The following is a 24,521-nucleotide window of genomic DNA, read 5'->3' as shown; positions in this document are numbered from 1 at the left end:
ATAAAGCCTAGGGAAATCTAGATAGACTGTGGGCTTGTGTCAGTACTGGTGCATTAATTATGATAGATGTACCTTACAGTAAGCTGTTAATAATGGGAAAGTGGGTGTGGGGTAAGCAGGAACTCTACCTAATCTTTTCAGTTTTTCCATTTTAAAAGGGTGTTGTCTGGGACCACAGCAGTAATTTATATATGGTTGGTCTGGATAGGGCTTGGCCTTTGGTATTATTTGTTTTTTGAAAGTTCTCTTGATTCTCATGTATAGTAGCTAGAGTTAAAAATCATTGTATTCAGCCCTTGTACTGTTCACCATGTAAGAATTTATTCCCTATGTAAGAATTCGTTCACCATGTAAGAACTTGTTCGTTATGCTTCAGAAGATTGGAGACTGACGAGAATTAGGCTTGAGATGGATTAATGATTGTGCATTGAGCATTGACCCCCCTATACAGAATTTTATTGTTGTTAACAACCATCTAATCAATAAATATGAGAGATGCCCTCTCAAAAAAAAAAAAAAAAAAAAAAGAAGGACATTCTGCCATTTGCAACAACAACAAAAAAAATCATTGTATTCAATTACTGCAATTGGGGATGTAAGTGACCTGATCTTAAGACTAAACCAACTGTTGATTATGAACTCTTTGTGCTTCACTCCTAATGACACTGTAACCCTTTATTTGGTCTAAAATATAGGTTACTTAACTTATATTTAGTTAGTTAACCTACTCAAAATCTTTGGCTAGTTTCTGATGCAGACAGAAACATCGTGTCTCCCTCCAGCAGCTCCTGGACACCCTGGGCTGCTCTAGTTTGCTCTGTCATTAGGACATGCCAGGCTCTGCTTGGTTCAGTCGAGGCAAGTAGTGTGTGGGGTGTGTGCAGTGTCCTGTCAGGTCATGTCCTCCGCCTGCTGCCTGAGCATCATAGTGCTATGTGCAGGTGTGTTTGTGAAGAAGAGACTGGTTTAGTCAGGTCCTGTGTGTGGTTGCTGATCTTTACACTTCCATTTGGAAAGTGAGTACCGAGTCCCTTGTGACGTATGTGGTGAGAACTCTTAATTTATACCATCCAGTACCAACCTGTCAAAACAGAAGGCAAAATATGTATAGTACTCCTAGTTATGTATTTCTTAAAAGTGTTTAGAAATAAAAAGTTTAACTTGGTAGTATTCCAGCTGTGTGTGTATAGCTTTCAGTCAGTTGTATGTTTACGTTCCTCATTCCCAGCAATCCCAGGAGTGACAGACCCAGGTTAGAATCCTGACTCTCATCCTTACCAGCAGTAAGGTCTGGGGCAAGTCATGTTTCCTCACCTGTAAAGTGGATCGTCCCCCCATTTTCTAGGGTTAGAGATGTAGCACTGAGTGAATGGAACCTTACCCCTGGATTAGGTCCGTGTGTGATTCTGAACCCTCTGATGGATTGTCTCTCCATTTGGATGTGTTGGGTTAAAATGAGAACCATAGTTAAGTACTTGAGTTCTTTGTGCTCCATGCTCGGTAACATAAGGGAGAGGGTGGAGTAGGTGAGCTGCAGAGCAAAGCAGGCTTCTGAGGAGAAGGGAGGAGTGGAGAGTGGTGTTCTGGTACTTGAAGGTAAATACTAGGTTTATGACTTAATGGGATTGAGTCAAGAAGTGCTCCTAACCTCTTATGACATTACTAAGCTCACTTGGCTGGAAGACTCCAGGATTTTTTTCTTCATCAATTTTGTTTACTTTAGTCCTGCAAAACCTCTCCACCCTCTAAATTCATGTATTATGTCATCATGTTAATAGATGAATTAATTAAATCCCCCCCGCATATATTTCATTTTTCATTGGTCAGTCATTTTTGGAAAATTCAACATTACAAATCTTTCAGGTAATGGAACTCACCCCTTGAGCTAACACAGTTTTGTCTTTTTGCATATTCTGTTATTTGTAACAAGGTCTTTAATCTGCAGTGGGCTAGGAGACCAGGTTTATTAGCATTAAACCCCAAGATGTCAGGGATTGGCGGGGACTTAAACCTAATTTAATCCAGCCAGTTGATGCCAGAGAATTGTCTACAAACTACTCAATACAGGGACTCTGCATGAAATTAAAGGTCCTCTCTTTCTGGTGACATAAAGTCCATAAGCCATTAGGTGCTGGTTTGTGAGGGCTGCTTTGCCAGCTGAGTGCAGCTAATTTCTAGGTTTGAAGCCATTTCAGAATGTTGACTATTGAAAAAATCTGAACAATGTTAATGTATTTAATGTCTTTAGAGCTCCATTTAACATTTAGATGTTAATGTAGTAAGTAAAAAAAAAAAAAAGGTTTACTTTTTTTTTTTTTTTTAACTCCAAGGTCCTTATGTTATGGCCAGTGTTGCGACAAAAATTTTTCAAGAATTGGTGCAGGGTGTATTTTACATACATAGCATGGGAATTGTACACAGAGATCTGAAGGTAAGTGGTGGAGACAGAATCACTGGAAGCAATGGAAACTTATCAGGGATGATGTGCTATGAATTCATTGAATTAAATGAAGTTATGTTAATTTACTTAGGTGGTTATCATTTTTATAAATCATTGTTCCATAGGTCTGGAACTTGAAAACTGCAGTTTGAATTTAAGAGCGGTAATCTTTGGGCATTTGGAAATTCTCTGTGGAATAGTGGTACTGTTTTTTAGGTAGTAAGTGTGCTCTGAGTACCAGTATAATTGATAGGCTTAATGCTGACAAAAATGCTCACATATTATTGCAGCCTTAGAGGTAAAATTTTTTAAGATAATTATCCACCTTAAAGGAAATGTAATTGGAAATTTTTTATGCTGCTCTTAAAAATCTATAATTCCTATTAAAATTTTTATCCACAAAAGAGAATCAAAAAAGAAAATATATTTACCTCTTTGGCTGGAAACTTTTAGATTTATTTGCTTTTTAGGTGAAAATTAAATCTTGGAAAATTCATTTAAAGGACTATTTAGGAACAAAAGTTAATGTGCAAGTCATTTTATTTTTTGACAGAAGTTTAAGAACCAGTAATTTGTTCATTTGGGATGTAGAAGATGATGAGTTAAATATTTTCTGGGTATGTGTCTAGCCAAAAAAATGTGATTTGAGTGTGTGAAATTCTCTGGCCTGTGGAGTTTGGAGATCTATTTCAGGAGGTAAGCTGAGTCATGACTGTATATGGAATTCCACATCTTCACTGGGAGAAGTTGCTTCAAGTGATGTTTGTGTTTCTCACCATAAATATTTCTGATGACTCTTTTACAGATATCCTCTAGGGATAATGGTTTTTGAGATAACTTTATGAGGGTTTCCCTTAACAGGTGGAATTCTGGTAGCATGATTCCTGCAGGTAGAGCCCCTTGGTTATTGGTCAGCCTCAGAGGATAAGAGCAATAGAGTAGCTTGGTAAGAAGTACCCTGTCTCTTAAATTGGAACTGTGCTGGAGGTACATATATATCGGAGATTCCCCATTTCTTGTTAATATGTTAACATTTGCTTCATATTCGAGCAGGAGATTTATTATTGCCTCTCTGCCTCCAAAACAAGCCTCGTGGATAGCTGTTTGACCTTCATGGTCCTGGGCATTTACTGTGGCTCCGTGAGTCAGCAGCGAACGGATGCAGCTCACCCCCGCTGCCAGCAGTCGGCCTGCTTTGCTGGATGCGGTGCACACCGCCAGCTTCAGGGCCGTGCTCCCTGTACAAGAGACAGCACAGTTAACGTTTGCTCCGCAGGCAATTAGCATTTCCGTCATCTCCTGGTTCAGTAGCTCTGCAGCCATGTGGAGGGGAGTCATGCTGGATTCATTTGTAGCATTGACCTGGGCACCCTTCTGGGCTAGAATGGAGAGCACCGGAGAGATCCCATGTGCTACGGCCAGGTGGAGGGGCGAATATTCGTTACTGTCGTCCACCCGAGCGTTCACGTGAGCTCCATGCTCACACAAAATGAGGAGGCACCTGACCGCGTCTTTCTGAGTGTCTGTCAGAGTCCTTTGGGTTCTGTTCCCCAGCTTTGTCCACATGGTAGAAGTGATGGGCCAGTGCAGTAGCATCAGGTGAAGGGTGGTAAAGCCCCTTGAGTCCCTGGAATGGGTTGATCGGAGATTACACTAAATTCACAGTGGGAGCTAGGTCTGGAAGAATTTGTGTTTAAGAAGGCAACGTTTATTAAAAATCATCCCCCTCAGTTACTTTAAAACCTGTTTGAAATCTGCATTGCTAGGATATCATAGTGTTTTTTGGGAACAGAGTGGTATCATAGCATGGAGGGGCCCAGCTTCCCACAGCGGTTGGTTTCAGGTTGGTTACTCTTGTGAGGACTGGCCTCTTGAAGACCATGTCATAGTTATTTCTGTGCCCAGCACTTGGTGCTGTGTGTTCAGTAAAGCTGTGTGGCCGTCACTATCACTGGGAGTTGCCGGAGCTGTGAACCATAAAGGGCCACAACTCCCCCTGACTCTGTTCTTAGTGGCTCTGCATCTGCGCCTCACCCTGACATTTTCCCTCAGAGGTAGGACAGGGTTGGGGTCTGGAGACCCCAGTCACTCTGAAGTTTGTGAAGCTACTTCATCTTCAGTCCCTACTCCAGTGCAGTGGGATAAGTGTTTTACAACTTGGCTCTCATCTAGTCCTTTATTGAATCTCTCAGGATTGCCTCCAAAAATTACTTTATTTTGGCAGAGAAAAGGGAAGGCTTATTATGAACATCCAACTGTTTAGAAAATGATTTTCAGGTTACAGAGATTGATCAGTGCAAAGCCCTATGCTAGGTGCTAGGGACACGGCGAAACAGCATGTGGTCCTGCTTTTGCAGGGCTGACCATCTAGGATGGGCAACTTAAACATACATAACAATTATGTCAATGCAGCAAGTGGACAGAGTTCTAGAGAGGTATGAGGGCCTCCCTGAGGGATGGCCTATGGTTTGAAGGGTAGGAAGGGGTGTCCTGAGGAACCCCTGTGAGCATGGGGTGAGCTTGTGCTGGGCAGTGGGGGGTGGTGGCTGTGGGAGGGCTGGGAGAGCTGTAGGTGGGGGTACAGCATGAGAACAAGGCAGGTCAGGGGCTCTTCTGGAGCAAAGTAAGGATTTGAGACCTGTCATGCGTTTCCTCCCCACCATTGCTGAGTGCTTCATATTCAGGATGCTCTAAGTGGGCTGATTTGTGTTCTCACACTGTTCCCAATTTTCAGAGTATCTCATCTAGTCAATGAAGAAACTGATTAATTCGAAACATGATAATTTACGGTCCACAGACCTTGAAGAATGGGAGAGTCCAGACATGACTGGGAAAAGCAGCATCTGAGTCGCGTGTATCCTCATTTAGATACGCTCGCCTGTTGAGTTGACTTACCTTATTTCTGGGTCAGCACCATGTTCTAATAAACAAAGCAGGCTTTGTGCCTTGCAGTATTTGGCAGCCAGATGAATGGGCATGATGGGCTGTGTCTGCTTCAGGGCGAAAAACCAAAATATATTACAAGCAGCCATATGCAGTGAGAAATAATAATTGTGTTAGTTGGCTATTTCAGAGGAAATGAGTATATTTAGTATTTTGTTAGTTCAGTTTTTTTATAGTATGTGCATTGAAATTTTCCTTTTCATTTTTTGCCTGTTTTTCTTTTTTTTTAATAACCCCAGACCAGTGAATTTCATAGTATAAAATCTGGTCTACATAAATGCAGATTTACCAAGGCAAAGAAATAACTGAAAACTTTAAAAATTGATTCTTGGGAAGAGCTCATAGTGTCAAATTAAACCTAATTGCTGTTACATGACATAGTCCTTAAGTTAACCCTCAGGGTGATTGACAAGTAAGTTTGGTGTTTTTTTTAAACTTTACCAGAGTTATAGTAACAGGAGTAAAACCTGCCTTTTCAGGGTGTCAGAGATAACACAGCCTATGTTCTGTCTGATTAGAAGAGCTGTTTCTGCCAGTTCTTAAAATGCATACGTATAGGCTTTATAGCATGACTTCAAGATAACGGAAGAGGGCAGGGTGACTTCAGGGAAAAAAAATTAATTATAAAGGTAGTATTGAATAATAACTTAAAAATTAAAAAGTATATGTATAAATGGGAAAGTAATTCCATCACACAGATGCAATCCCTGTTGGTGCACTTGAGAGGATAACATTGATGTTCCTCCAGCCAAACGAGCTCTAGTCGCCATCAGTTTCTGTGTGGAAACAGGAAGGCAGTCCCCTGGCTGGCGAGTGTATCTGCCGGTGGCCTGCCCCACCTTGGGCTCAGGAAGGCCACCAGGGGGTTTAGTGGGTTCATGAGGCAGTAGTCCCTGCGGAGCATCACGCCTGATTTGTGAAAGTGCCTGAGCAGGAAAGAGGGTACCTGGGTCGATAGGAATCTGTGGCTGGTGGAGTTGGCTAGAACAGTCACAGGCTGGTTGATGGGGTGGCTGCTCAGGAGCACCTGGATCACGGTGCAGTCTTCCCTCATGATGGCTGCGTAGAGCTCAGTGTGCAGCTCTGTGCGTGGGCCTTCCACCAGGGACAGAGCACCGTCCCCCTCCAGTCCCCTGCTGCCTCTCTTGGTTATGTTTCCCATGAGAAAATCGTTAAGAGTGAGGACGTAAGGGCTCAGGGGAGACTTGTTACAGGATTGGTGGGATTGAGTCTCTTTATGACCCTTGAGTTCAGTTCTAGAACCATTCCTGAATTGTATCCGTGAACACAATTCTTTTTTATTTCTGGGCCAAACTTTTTCAGACTTTGTTCCTCTATCATACAGTGTCCAATGTAACCACCGTTGTTAGGACTTTCTACTGAGTCACAGAAACATTGAATGGTCATCCGGCACATAAGATCATTTCTATTTTCTCATCCCATTCAGCTCTAGTTCAAAAAACTAACAAAGCTGAAACAGGAATAAAGACATTAAAATAAAAAGTTAAAGTTATTACACTTAAAGTAAGAAAGCCCAGCTTTCAACCTAAATATTGTTTAGTTTTAGTGGAATTCCCCTCTCCCCAGTATAGGTGTTCTTTACTGGCAGAGAAATGATTCATTGGGAGAGGTTTTGGGTCTGTGATGGTTGCTTAATTAGAGCCAAATGTGTACTGTCTTAGTGTGATGTGGTCCTTTCCAATTCTGGCTAACATAAAAGTCATGTGGGAGTTTAAAAAAACACCAACGTTTTTTCCATTAAAAATAACAGTCTGCCTTGGGGTGTTGGAGAGGACAGTAGTATTTAAAAGCTTCTCTGGTGATTCTGCTGTCCATTCGGGGTTGAGGAGGAGCATGTGTGTACAAAGCGTGCACTGCATTAGTGCTTCTCAAATTTGGGGTAACCCAGAGACTTTAATGTCAGTGCCTGCATCCATCCCCAGGAGTTCTGATTTAATTGGTCTGGGGAGTGGCATGGACATTTGAGATTTTTTAAAGCCCCTCTGGTGATTCTGATAAACAGCTGAGTTAGAGAACCACTGCTCTGATTTTTAATTTTTGAGGGGTACTTGCTCCTGAGTTGAAAACTCTTGAATACTTATATGTTTTTGCAATTTGTTATAAGAACATTAGGCAGTTGACTTGTTCTTTTTATAGCCCAGAAACATTTTTCTTCATGGCCCTGATCATCAAGTCAAAATAGGAGACTTTGGTCTGGCCTGCACGGACATCATACAAAAGAACACAGACTGGACCAATAGGAATGAGAAGAGTAAGTCTACTTTGGTGTTGGTGGTTTGTTTTTTGTATTTAAAAATAAGACATGTTGAGCCTGTCAGTTAATTTAAAGAGAGTCATAGAGACTTAATAGCAGAGTAAGTTCCCTTGGGAGCTACAGTGCCCTGCTCAGAGCCAGCATGCCTTAGGGTAGACAGTGTTAACACTGCAGTGTTTAATATTTGGCTTTTCAAATGATAGGAGCACCAGCACATACCTCCAGAGTGGGTACTTGTCTGTACGCCTCACCTGAACAGTTGGAAGGATCCGAGTATGACGCCAAGGTGGTATTTGTTGCTTCTTACCCTTTCAGTGGACTCATTCTGCCATCATAGTAACAAAAAGTACAGTAACCGCAGGGGAGGCACTCACGTGGAGGTGCTCTGGGGCATACCAGAGTATAAAATCTGGTATCTCTTACCTCAGAGTGACTCACTCTTAGCTGAATCTGGCAGCCCCGGCTTTTAGGCTACTATGTTATTTCTAAATCTGTGGGTATCCCAAATTATTTTTCAAATGAGTTTTCCCTTTAAATTGCCACTGATCACCTCAGGAAGCTAGAATTCAGAGAAGCCTGTTTTCTGCCTTTCATTCTTGTTTTCAAACTAAATGTTACCAGGAAGTGTGACACTTGACTCCCTTTAAGGAGAATGAGGATACTGGAAAGGCTCAGTCCACTTTGTTCCTTGAAGGGATGCTCAAGTAAGTCCTCTTCTCAAAATAACAGCCTAGTAAATTAAATTTCTTCCTATTTGTGACTCATTCAGCTTTTTGGTGGTTGGGAAGAGCAGCCAAAAAAAAAACCATGGCTGCTCCTAAAATCCTATCTAGTAAAGACCTTCCTAAAACAACTGTTTTTAAGAAAAGGAACACAGGTTTTTATGTAGAGTTTGTTAAACTTTACCAAGAACGCCTGAGTGTGGGCACAGGCGAGGCCAGAGCAGGTGGCAGGGGCACTCTTGGTGCCCATGCTGAGCTCAGGCCTCTCGGGTCAGGCCAGGATGGGATTTCAAGGAGCCAGTTGTGTGGCAGCAGTGCTGTGGGTGGGTATTATCCCTGCCCCTCACTGCTCTGTGCCCACAGAGGCCCCTCTTTGGTACTGAAGAGCTGGGGATTGTGACAGGACTGGTCACCTCTCCCTTAGGGCAGTGGCTTAGCCAGATGGCAGGCACTTTCCTCTGAGGAACAGAGAACAGCTCACCTGCTCTGTTCCTCTCGCTGGAGAGACTATAAAGCATCCTTCTCAGAAATCCTCCTGTGTTTGAGAGGGTGGGGCTGGCGTGTTACTGTCACTTTGTGTGGTGCTACTAACTACCTTTCCCCCCTTTTCCAGTCAGATATGTACAGCTTGGGCGTGATTCTGCTGGAGCTCTTTCAGCCGTTTGGAACTGAGATGGAGCGAGCACAGGTTTTAACAGGTTTAAGAACTGGTCAGATACCTGAATCCCTCAGTAAAAGATGTCCCGTACAAGCCAAGTATATCCAGTACTTAACTATAAGGAACTCATCTCAGAGACCGTCTGCCATTCAGCTGCTGCAAAGTGAACTTTTCCAGAATTCTGGAAATGTATGTATATATATTTTTAATGCTGGGGAAGATATGAAACTGAAACTAGAATTTGTTTACGCTGTGAATCCTATTTCATGAACAGCTGAGCTTTGAATAAGGCTTATGGAAATAGTATTTATTTAAGCCCATTCTCAGAGCTCCCAGGAGCACAGCTGTTTTCATGGTCCAGGAAAGCAAGATGACCTCTGCCAACTGCTCTTGAAGTTGTGATGATAGGCTTCCATCTCTAGCCCCATCTTGCTAAGTCAAAAGGCTTTAGTTTTTTGCCTCCAACTATGGAAAATTACTGTAACCTTTGCTAAGTTACTATAACATACTACCTAATAATGAAACACATACTAGAGGGTAGGAGATGGTAGTGATTCTCGGGGGTCGGGGCAGGGGTGGAGACCACAGCAGCTAACCGCAGGTCTCAGCGTGCACGTGTTGTCAGTCCTGTGCTGCGGTGTGGCCCAGGGCAGCCCTTCCCTCTTCTCCTGATGCCGCTACAGGGCCAAGGGGTGATCTCTAGCCTGAACACACTGGGGACAGGAGTCGTCTATTCTGTTCCTCTAGGACATTCTAAGATTTTTTTAATTTTTTAATTTGTTGTCGTTAATGTGCAATTACATGAGCAACGTTATGGTTACTAGACTCCCCCTATTATCAAGTCCCCACCACATACCCCATTACAGTCACTGTCCATCAGCGTGGTAAGATGCTATAGAGTCATTACTTGTCTTCTCTGTGTTATACTGCCTTCCCTGTGTCCCCACCCCCTACATTATGTGTGCTAATCGTAATGCCCCTTTTTCCCCTTATCCCTCCCTTCCCACCCATCCTCCCCAGTCCCTATCCCTTTGGTAACTGTTAGTCCATTCTTGAGTTCTGTGAGTCTGCTGCTGTTTTGTGCCTTCAGTTTTTTCTTTGTTCTTATGAGTGAAATCATTTGATACTTGTCTTTCTCCGCCTGGCTTATTTCACTGAGCATAATACCCTCTAGCTCCTTCCATGTTGTTGCAAATGTTAGGATTTGTTTCCTTCTTATGGCTGAATAATATTCCATTGTGTATATGTACCAGTCTTCTTTATCCATTCATCTACTGATGGACACTTAGGTTGCTTCCATATCTTGGCTATTGTAAGTAATGCTGTGATAAACATAGGGGTACATATTGTCTTTTTCAAACTGGGCTCCTGCATTCTTAGGGTAAATTCCTCAGAGTGGAACTCCTGGGTCAAATGGTATTTCTATTTTGAGTGTTTTGAGGAACCTCCATACTGCTTTCCACAATGGTTGAACTAATTTACATTCCCACCAGCAGTGTAGGAGGGTTCCCCTTTCTCTGCGTCCTCGCCAACATTTGTTGTTTGTCTTTTGGATGGTGGCCATCCTTGCTGGTGTGAGGTGATATCTCATTGTGGTTTTAATTTGCATTTCTCTGATGGTTAGCCATGTGGAGCATCTTTTCATGTGTCTGTTGGCCATCTGAATTTCTTCTTTGGAGAAGTGTCTGTTCAGCTCCTCTGCCCATTCTTTAATTGGCTTATTTGCTTTTTGTTTGTTGAGGTGTGTGAGCTCTTTATATAATTTGGATGTAGGATGTTCTAAGATTTAACAAATACTTGACTCAAGATGTGGTTACAGATTCTCTAGTGCTTTGCTACTCAGAGTGTGGTCCTCAGCATTACCTGGGGGTTTATTAGAAACACAGGATCTCGGCTGTGCCCCAGACATACTGGTTTGGGAGCTATGTACAGTGTCTGAGCAGCACTGCTTCTGTGCATGGTGCTCAAACTGCAGTCTCCAGACAGCAGCGTAAAATCTCCCAGAATTTGCCACAATTCTCAGGCCCTCCCCCACCCCTGACCTGACGTGTCATGGGAGAAGTCTTGTGGGGGCAAGGAGAAGCGATCTGCCTTAACAAACCCTTGAAGTGATTTTGGTGCACATCTGGGAACCACTTAGAGTAACTGTTGAGTTGGTTTCAGTCTATTTAAGGCTGAAATTTTCAAGTGTTCCTGTGCTGTTTTACTACGCTTTTCAGGTGAATTCTAGCAGCGCAAGTGGTGAACAGCTGCATGTAGTCTTTCCTGAGTCTGAAACCAGCAGCTGTGATTATTTATCACTTCATGTGAAAGAGGTTTTCTCACTCAGTGAAGGTATAGCTACTGGAAACCACAGTAATTTGGTATTTAGGGTAAGGATTTCTCCTCTCTTGTGGAATTTTTAGAAAGCAGCCTATCCATACTTACACAGATGGACTTTGGATACCCAGCAGTCCTTGCTCTGCAGGGTAGTGCAATATTGTAAATATGGCTGTGCGTAGCTCAAAGCACACGAAGGGATCTCAATCGATGGGAGAAGTTAAGAGCTGTGCTGTGGTCTTTAAAGATGATTGTGAAAATATTAGAACATTGAAAGTGTGGGTCCACTTACATGCAGATACTTTGCAATAAATATATTGGAAAAATTTTTGGAGATTTGCAATTTAAGAACATTTTTAGTTTATTGTAAGAATACAGTATATCATATATGCACAGTGTTGACTGTGTAATTGGTAAGGCTTCAGTCAATAATAGGTTATTAGTAAAGTTCAACATTGTAAGTGGATTTTTGACTGCACGTGGTAACAGTGCCCCTGACCCCCCAAGGTGTTCAAGGGTCACCTGTAATTTGAACGCTGCTGCCTTCATCACTCCGTGAACTGAGGATGTGAGTGAGCACCTTTCCTATGCCTGAATAAATCATCGTACTCCTTTCTAAGTCTGGACCAGCTTCCAGCATTTTATCTGATGTACTTTTAATGTTGGGGAATACCTCTGAGAGTTCTTTTAATGTGAAATTCTTTGCCAGTGTCACTTTCTCTGGACCATCTTCATGCTCTTTCTCCCTGTGTGGGTAAGTTGCCTCCTTAGCCCCGTGGCTGCACACCTAGTCTGTCCTGTGGCATCAGGACCCATTGCCACAGCCAGCTGGTCTTCCCTGACACCAGTTATGCTCTATTCAACTTTAACTTCCCGAGTTCTCACCTCTCGTTCCTGCACTTTCATCTCTGTTGGCCAGTTCTGTTAATGATCCATTTTTTTAAATTTGGGTTTATCACTGCGAGACAAAGCAACTACACACGTTGCTTGTGTGTGAACTAATGTGCACACTGACCAGCCCAGCCAACTTGGGAAAAAGCGGTGTGGCTGGGCCCTGACCATGACGTACATCAGTCATTTACAGGGTTTTGTGGACTGAGGTGCTACCACAGTTACAGGCAGGTACTGTGTTGTGTTAACTTGACACCTGAACTGTGTGGCTGGGTGACTGGTGTCATTTCTCTTAACTGTGCTAACTGGGATTCATGCATGTTGGAGCTGTGCAAAGCCAGTTGTGCCTGTATATTTAAAAGGGAAGAAGCTATTTTAATGGAGGTTATACTTTTCTCTTTACAGGTTAATCTCACTCTACAGATGAAGATACTAGAGCAAGAAAAAGAAATTGAAGAACTAAAGAAGCGGCTAAGCCTCCTTTCTCAGGACAGAGGGGTTAAGGATGACATACAAGATGGTGTGCCTGGCTAGTTGTAAATAATTAGGCATGAGTATGATAGTGGACTTACAAGCAAAATCATCAACTGGAATGTAAATTTTGTATTAGGGTTTAGATGGTGCAGTACTTACAGTTAGTAAGCTTGTACATGACTTATTAAAGTGGTTGTAAATAGCCCTGACCACTTTTTCCTTAAATAGCTCTATTGTGTAGTAGCATTTTGAATTTACGACTGCCCTAAACTAAGCCTCTTTTGCTTTCCTTTCTCCTATCCCAGGATTTCTGAATATTACCAATCATGCAGTCTCTCAAAGTGGAGTTCAGGTAGCATCCTTAATTTTTCTCCTTTGAACTCTGTTGACCAAGTCCTCCTCTGGAAGTTTCTTCTGCAGAAACCTAAGTATGTTCCCCATCCCATCACTGGCCAAGCCTAGGCCTGCACACCAGCTGGGCTGTTCCAGTTCTGACAGGTGCCAGTCTTCCTAACTCTTTCACGCTGCTGCCACTCCATTTCCAGAAAGACATCAGCGATTCCCTGGCTTAAAAGCTTCTGCTGGCTCCCTGCTGCCTCCAAGATAAAACTGCTTTTTAGCACAGTATACATCATCCAGCCTGCTTGTTTTCCCCTTCAGCTTAGCACTATCCCCGGTTCACGCCCTTTCAGAGCTTTGTACTTCTTGCCCCCAAAATGGTCTCAAGGCAGCTGTCAGCAGTGTTTCCTGCCTTTGCCCTACCCTGTTCCTCCCATAGCATCCTGTGTTATAGCACTTGGCTCCCCACCAGCCCAGAGTCCTCAGAGGCAGTGATGTGGTATGTCCATTTTTGTATCCTGAAGTGTCTGCCACATAGCTGGCAGTTGTTATATGCTGCACATGATGCTGAATTTTAAATAAAATGAAACCTACAAATTGCATGATGCTTTATTGATACTTTGTAACTGGCCTAAATAAAGACTGATTTTTATACAAGTCCTTTTACTGACAATAGGCATAAAACAGCACCATTCTTTTAAATCTAAGCCCTTTAAAACTAGTTACTAAAATTCACTTAAGGAGCCTGAGGGCAGTGCTGAAAGGGGCCAGGTTCTCACAGGCCCTCAGCCACTTCTGCACACTGGCTGGCACCATCTCGCTGCAGCCACCAGTCTGCTGGAGCACAGACCACAGCACGACATCGGCCGCAGTGAATTCGTTCCCCACGAGCCAGGGGCTCTTCCTGAGAGCAGAGTTCATGGAGTGGAACACAGCGGCCTTTTCTTTACTGTCTCCCTCTCTTAGCTGAAAAACTGCTGTGTCTACCCAGCTATCTATGAGGGTTAAATTTACAGCATTATGCTTCTGGCCAAACAGAGAGAACAAAAAACGGGCAATGTTGCCTTCTCCTTCGATGGGACACATTGTTTGGATGCTGAACTTCATCTGGGTCTTTGGCACTGAAGGGAGAAAAACACACCAAGTGACGTCCGCAAGAGCAGCACCCCAGAAGGACGGGCACAGCCTGGAAGGGAGTCAGTCCTCATTGGGGCCCAGGGAAAAGGGCAAGTGTGTTTTCAAGAAGAAAGCCACATTTCTAGTCTGTCTCCAAAATAAGGTGTAATACTAAAGTTCAAATTGTAGGCTTAAATAATGTAACTATATGTTAAAACAATTTCTGGTATTTGATGGTGATCGTTTTCAAGCTAGAAGGGACCTCAGACCATCTACTCCAACTCCTGTGCCTAAGGATTTTCAAGATGAGGACGGGAAACCAGGAGCCCCATCACCCAGGCTGGCAGCTCTTTCCACCCTCACAGCCACTCTGAGGGCAGTGGAGGCCTTTACTGGATGAATGGCATTCACTCCCCTCCATACAGAGTAACCAGGAGAGGCATCCATCAGTGGTACGATGAATAAACGCTATTCTGCCATCCTGTGAAGGCACTTGGGAAGATGGCATCAGTGTCCCTGTAGTGCAGGTTTTGGAATGTGGGGGTGAGGTGGCCCAGCCGCTACACCTCTGCCCCGGCTGGTCAGCCAGGACCCCCCTAACACTGTACTTTCAGTCAGAGACACTAACCCTCCTGGAGGTGGGGGTGTCTTCAGGGCAAGAGTCCCTGTGCTCCTCGTCTAGAATTACCCCACAAGCCCTCCAGACTTGGAGACAGTTTGACCGGATAGGAGCTGAAGGACATTGAGTGGGGCATGTTTCGTAGCCCACTTCTCTCTCAAACTTACCATTCTTCCAAATCAGAGTAAAACCCAGCTGATACTCATGACGGGGCCGTGTTTTGGTCTGCTCGCCAAAGCATTTGAGGAGGTTTTCTGGCACGCTCTTGATGGCTGAATGCGTGTGAACGGCAGACAGGACCCGGAATCGGTCACAGAGCAGCCTGTGCAGCACCAGCAGGGAGAGGGGTGGGGAGGCGGGGTTCGCGTTGATCACGATGTCTTTCAGGGCCCCATAGTCCTGGGAGAAACCCGAACAATGAATAACGTCAATAGCACTGGGCATGTAACGACTGGGTGCTATTCCTAGGGCCTAACCAGGGTTACTGAATGGAATCCTCAGGTCCCTACTGTCCCCCACCTCGTGGCTGAGGGAAACGAGTCCTGGGAAGTGACATCCAAGCACCCTCAGCTCCACAGGATGAGCCGACGCCAGCCCCTCAACCTCTGCTGCTGGCCCCCAACAGACAAAAAGCTGACATTTTTGTCAAGTAAAATAACATATTAGGAATGATACTTACTTGTTCCTAGGTGTGATCTAATGAAAATAAGAAATACGTATTTGATCATTCAGAGGACCAAAACACACTTCTCAGATACGTTTGGTTTTCATTCAGTCCTGAAAATGCTTCAGAGCACTACAGGTGAGACAGGCGTCTGGTTATAATGAGGGTGCTTACAGAGAAAAGTAGTGACTCTGGCATCTCACTACACTGATAGACAGTGACTGCAATGGGGTGTGTGTGGGGGACTTGGTAACATGGGTGAATGTAGTAACCACAATGTCTTTCATGTAAAACCTTCCTAAGAGTGTGTATCAATGAATGACACCTTAATAAAAAAAAATACGGACCTGAGAAAAAGAAGTAAATGAGGGTGCCTTTTGTACCCCATTCTTGGCTGGTCACCACAAGGACCAACCACATGGTTAAAGGGCCGAAGGCTGAATCAGCCAATGCCTCAGCCAATGACTATGTGACAAAGTCTCCACAAAAACTGAAGGACAGCCTTTTGGTCCTTTTTGTAGACCTTTCACTTCGGGAAACCACATTTCCACATGGCACTGAGCAGGGCCCCAAGCTCCCTAGTTGGGGACCTGCCCTATGTACCTCTTCCTCTGGCTGTTGGTTCGTATCCTTTAGCATATCCTCTAATAAAGTGGTAAATGTGTTTCCCTGAGTACTGTGAGCCATTCTAGCAAATTAACTGAACCTAAGGAGGGGGTCACTGGAACTGCCAGTCGGTCAGCAACACAGGTGATAGCCTGGGGCCTTCAACTGCTATCTGAAGTTGCAGTCTTGCAGGACTGAACCCTTAACCTGTGGAATCTGATGCTGTCTGGGTAAACAAGTGTCAGCCTGCTTGGTGGTGTGTGTGGGGGGCTTCTTGCAACACTGCACTGGGTGCAGAAACTCTAAAGACTTAAGTTAAAAAAAAAAATCACGTGCAATTACTCACTTGATGAACTCTTTACCACTTCATCACCCAACAGGGTTGTATTTCTGCATTAATATGTGTTTGAGTTGCATGTCAATCAAGAGACCCTTGAAAAGGGGTCTTGGCTCAAAATGTCACTGGTGATGGGAGGTAGGAAGAGTGAAAAGAACTGTTAACTAAAATACAAAACATGCTGCCTTTTTAGATGCAGACTCTCTCTCTCTATTCACTCTTGATAATGAATGAACCTGTGTAATATAAATGATGGCCAAATTCCTTGGCTTTCTGTACAAAGCCTGCCACAATGTGGCCTCTAATCTTGCCACTCCTGACTGAGCCATGAGGAATGCTTAGCAGTTCTCTGAACATGGTGTGTTGCTTGATGGCCAGGCCTTCCGAAGTATCAGAATTCATCCTGAGCACCCACTACATGCTCTGGGAAGCTTCCCAGCACGTGACTCATGGCACAACTGTGCATGGTGACCCCATCACTGACATATCCACACGCCTGGATCCCTGGGGGCCTGGCCAGTCTCACCGGGTGCTTGGTGCGTGGAAGATGAAGGAATACAAGAGTGCAGAGGCACGGAGGTTACAAAAACCTGAGTCCTGGGAGATGCTGCAACACCGCCTCCCCTTTTTGGGTTGTTAAGCAGTACTGTTTCTATTGCCACTTTCTAGAGGAGAGTTAGCATGCGGTTTTTGGGCAAACCCTTTGCACCCTCAAATAAATACCAGTTTGTAATAAGACTTTCTTCCTTTGCATATCAGATTGTCCCTTAAATTAGTCAAATCCTAGAGTGGTTATTAATGGCTAATGAAACTTTATTTATTAATGCAGCAAACAGAATTTAAGCCAAATAGATTTGAAATACGAGACTGTGACTGGCCTCTAGCAATGTATTTCACAAGGATTGGTGGGATTTTTGTGCCTAGAAAGACAAAACTACAATTCGGGCTAGAGTCAGGGTCAATTGCTGGACTCTTGAGAAGCACTGAGCCAACGCTGTAAAGTCTCCCTCCAGGGCTCAGCTACTGCTGGGGCGAAGCCCACCCTGGCCCGTGTCACAGGCTGCCTGGAATAGCAGGGAGCTGTAACTTGACTCCTTTCTCTGCCTGCAGATCCTGTCTGCTCTCCACAGGGTTTGAGAAGTCAAGCAGCGGCTTTAGAGCTCGCTTTGACTTTACTCAAAGCTTGCAAATCTGTTCCGTTCAATGGTATGACCATTTAGTGAGAAAAAAACGTTTTACCTCCTTTGAAAACTAGAAAACCCAGGCACAGTACAATTTGCGGGCACTAACAGCAACCTAGTGTGCTGACGTTCTTTAGCTTTCCAAATGCACTTACCTTTCCAAGCACAGAATTTAAGTCCAATGCACTGGTCGACAGAGCAGGGGGCTCATCAGCCTGGATTATGTTGGTTACATCCAAGTCTGCGTCTGGCGTCTGGATCATCTTGGACAGCCCATCAACTGCAGCTTTTAACTCGTACAGACGTTTTAAAATGTCATCTTGGCGGGACTCGAGAGCTTGAAGAGATGGGTCAGACTCTTCCTAAGCAAACCAACATCAAAACGTTCATTCCTCTGCCATCAAAGTAGTCTGCTTACATCTGATCATTTGTCTTCTACTTTGTTCCAGTCATCAAACCTCTTTGCATATCAGATTGTCCCTTTGTCAAATCCTAGAGTAGTCATTAATGGCTGATGCAACTTAATTTTAATACAGCAAACTGCATTTATGCCAAATAGGTTTGAAATTTGAGACTGTGATATCTGTTCTATGCAAAGAATATATTTTTAAAAGAATATAATAAAATGAAGTAGCAGAATCAACTCATTTTTCCCACAGTCCAACAGATCTTGGCAATTTATCCACAAATGCTTTAAAATAAGTAAAAATGTGACTTAAACCACTTTGAAATTGTATGACTCATTTCAGGTAATTGATTCAGTTGGAACAGGAAAGGACAGAAAATGAAAACAAATTTTTGTTCTTTATTCTTAATATAAACTAGTTCAAAATACTTTGCTAGAATAGATGGGGGGGATAAGAACATAATTTATACTAACAGAAGGAAAAAGGAAGAACACACAGGTTTAAAAAAAGTGTCCTCTGACTTGAAATACGTCCATGGCTGAATTCCCCAAATCATTCTCAAGGCAGCACTGCCATTGTAGATAAAATGAAAATTCCTTTGGCCAGGATTCTCACCTGGCCCTGATCGGCTAGCTCACTACACACGTGTGGGCAATACCTTGCTAATGACTCTATATAAAGAGCTCCACCCAGTGGTATGGGTGACATGGTGGCACGGCTGCAAGGCTGCAGGAGAGCAGAGCAGAGACTGGAGTGGTGGCAGTGCCAAGGACAGAGGCTGAGAGGATGGCTGTGTGGGACAACTGTGCAGGCAGACAGGCCAGAGGATGACTGTGATGGACAGTTGTGTGGGCGGAGGCCCAGAGGCAGACTGGATTGCTGCATGCAGACTCGCTCTGAGTGAACAGGATTTTAGTGATTGACCTGCTACCCTGGAAATAAAGTTTGGTTATAACCCTTTCACCCCAAGAATGTTTTACTATCATTTCTTTGGTCACACTGAATCCATAGTGAACTTGCCCAGGGCTGAAAGCCATTGGCAAGACAACTGGTGACAGTTGGCAGGATTCATTGTTGACCAAAGAAAAAGACAGGCTGCCCTTATGGGAGAGGTGCTTCAGCGGGCTTCCCCTATGAATGGGGAAAGAGTGGATTGTCCCCCAATGGGTATGTGGTTTGAGGTGGCTTGCCTCCCAGAGGGCTGGACCCCAACCCAGAACTGGAAGCAAGTGGAGGTGAAACCTGAGGCAGTAGGGATAGCCCTTGGTATAGTAAGTAGGTCTTTTGAGAGACAAAGTGCCCGTGAGGCAGCAGGGACTGTGGGTTGGCTGCTTCTCACAGTATAAAAAAGTCTACAGAAGAAAAGGATATGCTCCTGAAAAAGACCCAAGAAATGGTGGCACAAGAGCACAAGCTGCAAACTTTTGTGGATTCCCTGAAGGAAATGGCATTGATGCGAGAGGCGGTGACATGAGAACATGAGCTGCAAACTGCTGTGGATTCCCTGAAGAACGAAATGGCATTGATGTGAGAGGAGGCAGCACAGGGAACGCCGGCAGTGAGGTGCCATTGAAGACGTAAAAGATTCCTTACAGAATGAGACAGCAGCACTGCCAGGTGCTCTGAAGGAGGAAAAGGCCATCAAGGAAAAAGATGAACTCCTGAGGGAAGCACAGGGGCAGGTGGCACAAGAATGCCAGCTGTGAAGCATTGCGGTGAAGGTAAGAGAGCTGCTGAAGACTGAGATAGCATTGCTGTGAGGCACAGTAGAAAAGGTGTAGCAGAGGAGGCACTCGGGGGAGGGGAAACAAAGGTGCCATCAGCCCCGGAAATGGAGGAGCTGGGAAAGGATGAAGGGGTGGTGCCTGAGGCACTGGCACCTCCTGTACTGAAAGCATGCCCACTGGTTGTGAAGAAAATAAAGACCCAGCAGCCGAGAGTTCCCCAAGGAGAGGCACAGCTCCCTCCCCAGGTCATGGAGCACTCTATGCTCCGCCCCTATACTCAGGCTGAGCTGGTGGATTTGGGCTCCCGGTTTAGGCAGAAGCCCTCCGAGTCAGTATCAGCTTGGCTCCTGCGTCTGTGGGACTTAGGGGTGGATGGAATTATTCTGTCTGGATCAGAGATGGGAAAGCTGGCTTCCGTAACTGTTCAGCCTGCCTTGAGGCAGTGGTTACAAAGTGCGCATCAGACCCCAGGAAATCACTCCCTCCTTAATTGGCTTATGGCTGCATTTCGTGCTGTGTGACCCAATGAGGGTGATTTACCATCCTCTCCTGCTAGATGGCAGATGTATGCTGAACTCCAACAGGTGTTACAAGAGCCAGGCATAAGAAATGCAATCTATAGTCCAGAGAATCATGGCCCAGATGAAGAGCCTTTCACTACTGGGATGAGAAATATTGTGCTTCAAATGGTTCCCACATCCCTCTTTGGGTCTCTAGCGGCCATTCTTTCCCCTCACTTAGGGTAGCCCATAAGTGAGGTGACAAGTATAGTAGCAGACTTAGGAGAAGCTGAAGCAATGAGAACCCAGGAAGAAATAAGGTCTGCTACTGACAAGAAGAATTTAAAAGGCTCCATGAAGGTTATGAGGACCCAGATGTGCGTTGATTTAATACAGGAGCAGATGGAAAGAAATTAGTCGGGAAGCCAAATAGTATCTTACTAGAGTTATGGCAACAACTGAAACCAGAGCAGCAGTTCAAGCCATTAAGACCAAAGAGGCAGAGGTCAGAGACACAAGATCGGCCTGTGTATCTGCAAGACTTTTTGCTGGATAGGCTGGAGAAAGAGGGTATTGTAAGGCCCACCCATGGTTAACTCATTTGAGTAGTACTGGTCTGAATAATACAGCCAGGATGACTACTTAGTGGCAATGGATCTCCTTAGGCTTGAGGGTTATTATAATTTGTTGTAATTTTTGTTATTTGTATATTGTATTATGTTGTTGCAGAGTTTGATTACAATGTTCCTGCTTCCTTGCACAGGGAACACTGCAGAGGACTGAGGGCACACTGACTGAGAGGAGAGAATCCTGGAAGGGTGGAGTGTGGATAAAATGAAAGTTCCTATGGCCAGGATTCTCACCTGGCCCTGGTTGACTAGCTCACTACACATTTGTAGGCAATACGTTGCTACTGACTCTATATAAAGAGCTCCGCCCAGTGGTATGGGAGACACGGTGGCATGGCTGCAAGGCTGCAGGAGAGCAGAGCAGAGGCTGGTGGCAGCACCAAGGACAGAGGCCCAGAGGATGGCTGTGCAGGACAGCTGTGCAGGCAGGAAGGCCCAGAGGTGGAGACTGGCTAGCTGCATGTACACTCACATGTACACTCACTCTGAGTGAATGGAATTTTAGTGATTGATCTGCCACTATAAAGTTGGGTGTAACCAACTTTACCCCAAGAACATTTTACTGTCATTTCTTTGGTCACACTGAATCCATAGCGAACTTGCCCAGGGCTGAAACCCATTGGCAAGACAGTCATATCTTAAGAATCATCTAGAACATCGTCACTGCTGTAATGTGTAACTTCACAAATGTGAACACTTACATCCTTCATTCACTGAATCTTTGTATCTTTCTTGCCTGGTACAGTGACTGGTACACAGTGGGTAACCTATATTTGCTGAGGAATACATCTCACATCTCTACACACTTCCTTTAAAACAGTAAGAAACCTTACATTGTACAACCTACTTCCAAATTCACAAGCTCTCATAACATAATCCATTTTGAGTTGAGAAACAAAAAGTATGTTAAGTATGGGGAAAATGCTCTTTACTAAATAGAATAATCAATATGGCAATGACGAGATTACTGTAAATATGAGCTCACAATACCATGTAAGTGCAGGACTTGCTCACACTTGTGTGCTGCTAAGTTTGATGTTCTCAGGAACCTTTTTCATCCAGTAGTCACTCCTAATAGCCCTCTTACACATCCAACTCATCACCAGATGCTACCAGTTTTCTGGAATCCACTGGTTTCTAAGCACAGCCCAAATGCAGGATACCATTTTTCACCTGACTAACTTCCGGCATCCATCCTAGTCCATCCCTCCAACCCACCCCTAAGATAGCAGCCAGAGAGATGAAAACAAATGTAGATCCCTCACCTCTTCCCCCGTGTTAACTACTTAGACTAAAAAGCAAAGCCCTTAACCTGGCTTGAGAAATGGCTCAGACGACTTGTCCTCTGGCTACCTCCTCTTACGTATTTCTCCCCCTTGTCTCTGTTCAAACCATGCTGCCTTTGGGTTCCTAAAACCCATCATGTCCCCACCCACCACAGGGCTTTTCTTCATTCTGTTCCCTCTTCTCTCACCTGGTTAACTCCTATTTCCCCTAGAGCTTATACCACTTTCTCCCCTCTCCTCCTCTGTACTCACTTATTAAAAACAAACAGCAAAGAAACATAAGACTTCTGGGTGGAGCAAAAAGGAGTAAAGAGTTGAGTAATGCAACTAAGTAACTAGGTGCTGATGGGGAAGTAAGTCTGCATGCAAGATGTGTGACAGGTAGGGAGGGCTACCACCTGGATGACAACCTCATGTTAATCAATAATAGTCCTTCTGAGTAGTATTTCTAACCTCTTTCAACCGGCCTGTATTTTGTGTATTGTTTGTGCACAATCATGCTCATTTCTACAAATGGCAGTAGGGTCGCTGCTGAACCAGGGCAAATAAGTACTTACTGGACTTAAACTCCGAGGTAACACCCACAGCAGATTATCTGCAATGGGCCCTCCGGGTTTTAACGTGGCCAGTGATTAGGAGCCTCTGCACAACTGGATCTCACCCCTCTCAGTCTACTCCACTTTTAGTGCTGGCCTATTGTCAGACTAGACTGTGACTTGGCATAGTGTGTTTGACCAGTTGTTTTATGTGTATTTAAATGTAGTTTATCCTTTCTGTTGCTCTCATTTACTCTGGATATGATTGATTTCTAATTATCTGTCGATCCACATTGTTATCATCTGCTAGAGAAGTGGGGCTTGGTGTCTTTCACATTAGTTCACAGTCAAAAGTTAAAGGAAGTTAAGCAGCAGACTGGAAAAAAAAGGACTTGGTCTCAGATGAGATGTGACATTCTCCACTCTGGGTTTTCTTTAAGGTTCCACGGGACTGTCCAGTGGAGGGGCACTGAACCACGTCTGCTACTGTCTGAGCTCTGTAGTGGGACAACAGCTGCATCATTTGGTTCAAAACTAATCTAACCACCTCCCTTCCAATCAGGAGAAAGCTATCGAGACAGTGAAGGATAACACCCAGTAGGAAAACGGACCCCAAAAGTAACCTGTGCACTCATCTTCAGTCAGAATGTACAGAGGTGTCTCCCGCGGGAAACCTAAGATGCCTATTTTCATCAAGTGGAAAGGCTTGAGCAGATACTTTCCAAGAGGCTATCAAAATGGCCCATAAACATAAAAGTGCACTCAACTGATTTAGACGTCTGGAAAATCTGAACTAAAGCTACATCAGGATACCAGTACACACCTATCTGCTTGAGGCAGGTGTGAGCACCAGAACGTGCTGAGAGCAGAGGCCGGTATGACTGCGCTGGACAGCACTGTGCACAGCGGAAGCCAGACGAGCCCCCTGGGCTCAGGTACACCCTAGGGCTACTGGGATACAAGCCTGTTCCCTGCAGTTTTCCTAACAGCATCAAATGGGAAAGCGACCGACGCGTTTGAGCTCAGCAGGTAACCAGCGCAGCGCTACGGCCGCAGGCTCGATTCCGAGCAGAGAGGTTCTTGATTGCGGTGTGGAGACGCGACCGGCCGGGCAAACTCGACACGGCCCGACCCGACCCGGTGGATCCGTCTCAGCTCGGCCTCAGCTCGCATCCGGAGCTGGGCGCGGCAACCACTCAGGTTGGGGTCTCCGGGGACACACAACGGGTGCGCGCCGACCACCTGTCAACCTGAGGGGTGGTGAGAGTGAGCTCGCCATAAATTCCACAAACGAGCATTTACGTGCTTTCCACTTTCCTGTGGGTAAAACTTCGTAACGAGCAAACTTAATAGTCAGTCGGAACTAGCGGGCGCATGGGACGCTCGTCTGACAGCTCGCGTCACCCTGCAGATACCCGGACGTCAGTCCACGCAGTCCCACTAACCGGCAACGGCGCCTGCGCAATGGAAGGGCTTCGGGTCTTCGCGCATGCGCACTGAACGGACAGCCGCGGGTGGGGCAAGGGCCGCGTGTTCCTACCTGCACGTGGCCCGCGTTCGGCGCAGGGCTGCCGGTCCTGCCGTGCACGTTGGGGAGCCGGTACATGCAGGTGGGAAGCTCTACACGGAGCGATGCACCGCCCCCGTGATACGGCTTTACCTGATACATCGGCATCGTGGGACCCAAAGGAGCGAAGGTAGCGAGTGAATGAACGAACGCTCAAAAACCGTCTTGCACCACGACACACTGCGGCCACTTCCTTTCCGACTCGGCTGCTGGCGTTCGGGAGAGCGCAGTCCTGTGCTCTAATTGGCCCAGGCTCTCGTGACGTTATGACCGCGACCTTGCATA

General features: G+C 45.0%; 3 protein-coding genes across 6 annotated transcripts in view; 1 reads left to right on the top strand and 2 right to left on the bottom strand.

The window, feature by feature from the left end:
• Positions 1 to 13,661, top strand: part of EIF2AK1 (eukaryotic translation initiation factor 2 alpha kinase 1) — a 34,292-nt gene extending 20,631 nt beyond the window's left edge. For 2 of the 3 annotated variants that reach the window (XM_037003700.2, XM_073215085.1), the window contains exons 11-15: positions 2,331 to 2,431; positions 7,541 to 7,655; positions 7,862 to 7,944; positions 8,994 to 9,227; positions 12,654 to 13,661. In XM_037003700.2, the coding sequence (XP_036859595.1) occupies positions 2,331 to 2,431; positions 7,541 to 7,655; positions 7,862 to 7,944; positions 8,994 to 9,227; positions 12,654 to 12,782 (662 nt within the window). In that variant the 3' untranslated portion in view covers positions 12,783 to 13,661. The remainder of the gene's footprint in view (positions 1 to 2,330; positions 2,432 to 7,540; positions 7,656 to 7,861; positions 7,945 to 8,993; positions 9,228 to 12,653) is intronic. The other variant, XR_012122158.1, reaches the window with a different exon arrangement.
• Positions 2,963 to 7,556, bottom strand: ANKRD61 (ankyrin repeat domain 61). Its single transcript, XM_073215086.1, has 3 exons — positions 6,330 to 7,556; positions 5,336 to 5,433; positions 2,963 to 4,067 (listed from the first exon to the last, which is right to left on the bottom strand). Exons 1-3 carry the CDS (start codon positions 6,543 to 6,545, stop codon positions 3,125 to 3,127), a joined length of 1,257 nt encoding a protein of 418 aa, XP_073071187.1. The 5' UTR covers positions 6,546 to 7,556; the 3' UTR covers positions 2,963 to 3,124.
• On the bottom strand, positions 13,656 to 24,479 carry AIMP2 (aminoacyl tRNA synthetase complex interacting multifunctional protein 2). Of its 2 annotated transcripts, none has more exons than XM_017672362.3 (4): positions 24,330 to 24,479; positions 17,740 to 17,946; positions 14,964 to 15,195; positions 13,656 to 14,182 (listed from the first exon to the last, which is right to left on the bottom strand). In XM_017672362.3, the coding sequence occupies exons 1-4, from the start codon at positions 24,342 to 24,344 to the stop codon at positions 13,794 to 13,796; spliced, it is 843 nt and encodes a 280-aa protein (XP_017527851.3). In that variant the 5' UTR covers positions 24,345 to 24,479; the 3' UTR covers positions 13,656 to 13,793. The 2 variants fall into 2 exon arrangements, with proteins under 2 accessions (XP_017527851.3, XP_017527845.3); XM_017672356.3 differs by having other exon boundaries at positions 24,210 to 24,471.
• Positions 24,480 to 24,521: the final 42 nt, after the last annotated feature.

Source organism: Manis javanica, chromosome 10 (assembly GCF_040802235.1).
Source record: "Manis javanica isolate MJ-LG chromosome 10, MJ_LKY, whole genome shotgun sequence".
NCBI lineage: Eukaryota > Metazoa > Chordata > Mammalia > Pholidota > Manidae > Manis > Manis javanica.
The sequence above is the reverse complement of the archived record's forward strand: the minus strand, read 5'-3'. Positions and strand labels throughout refer to the sequence as shown.

What these genes read in the sequence shown, in the direction of transcription:
- ANKRD61 (XM_073215086.1), bottom strand. Translation starts at nt 6,545, where the DNA reads ATGGGAAACATAACCAAGAGAGGCAGCAGGGGACTGGAGGGGGACGGT. An exon ending in ACAGATTCCTATCGACCCAG is followed by an intron (nt 5,434 to 6,329) that starts GTACCCTCTTTC and finishes TTCGCCCTGAAG; the next exon opens with CAGACACAGCCCATCATGCC. An exon ending in GGTGCTGACCCAGAAATAAG is followed by an intron (nt 4,068 to 5,335) that starts GTAAGTCAACTC and finishes AACCCATTCCAG; the next exon opens with GGACTCAAGGGGCTTTACCA.
- AIMP2 (XM_017672356.3), bottom strand. Translation starts at nt 24,344, where the DNA reads ATGCCGATGTATCAGGTAAAGCCGTATCACGGGGGCGGTGCATCGCTC. An exon ending in CGAACGCGGGCCACGTGCAG is followed by an intron (nt 17,947 to 24,209) that starts GTAGGAACACGC and finishes TGGTTTGCTTAG; the next exon opens with GAAGAGTCTGACCCATCTCT. An exon ending in TAAATTCTGTGCTTGGAAAG is followed by an intron (nt 15,196 to 17,739) that starts GTAAGTGCATTT and finishes GGTTTCTCCCAG; the next exon opens with GACTATGGGGCCCTGAAAGA.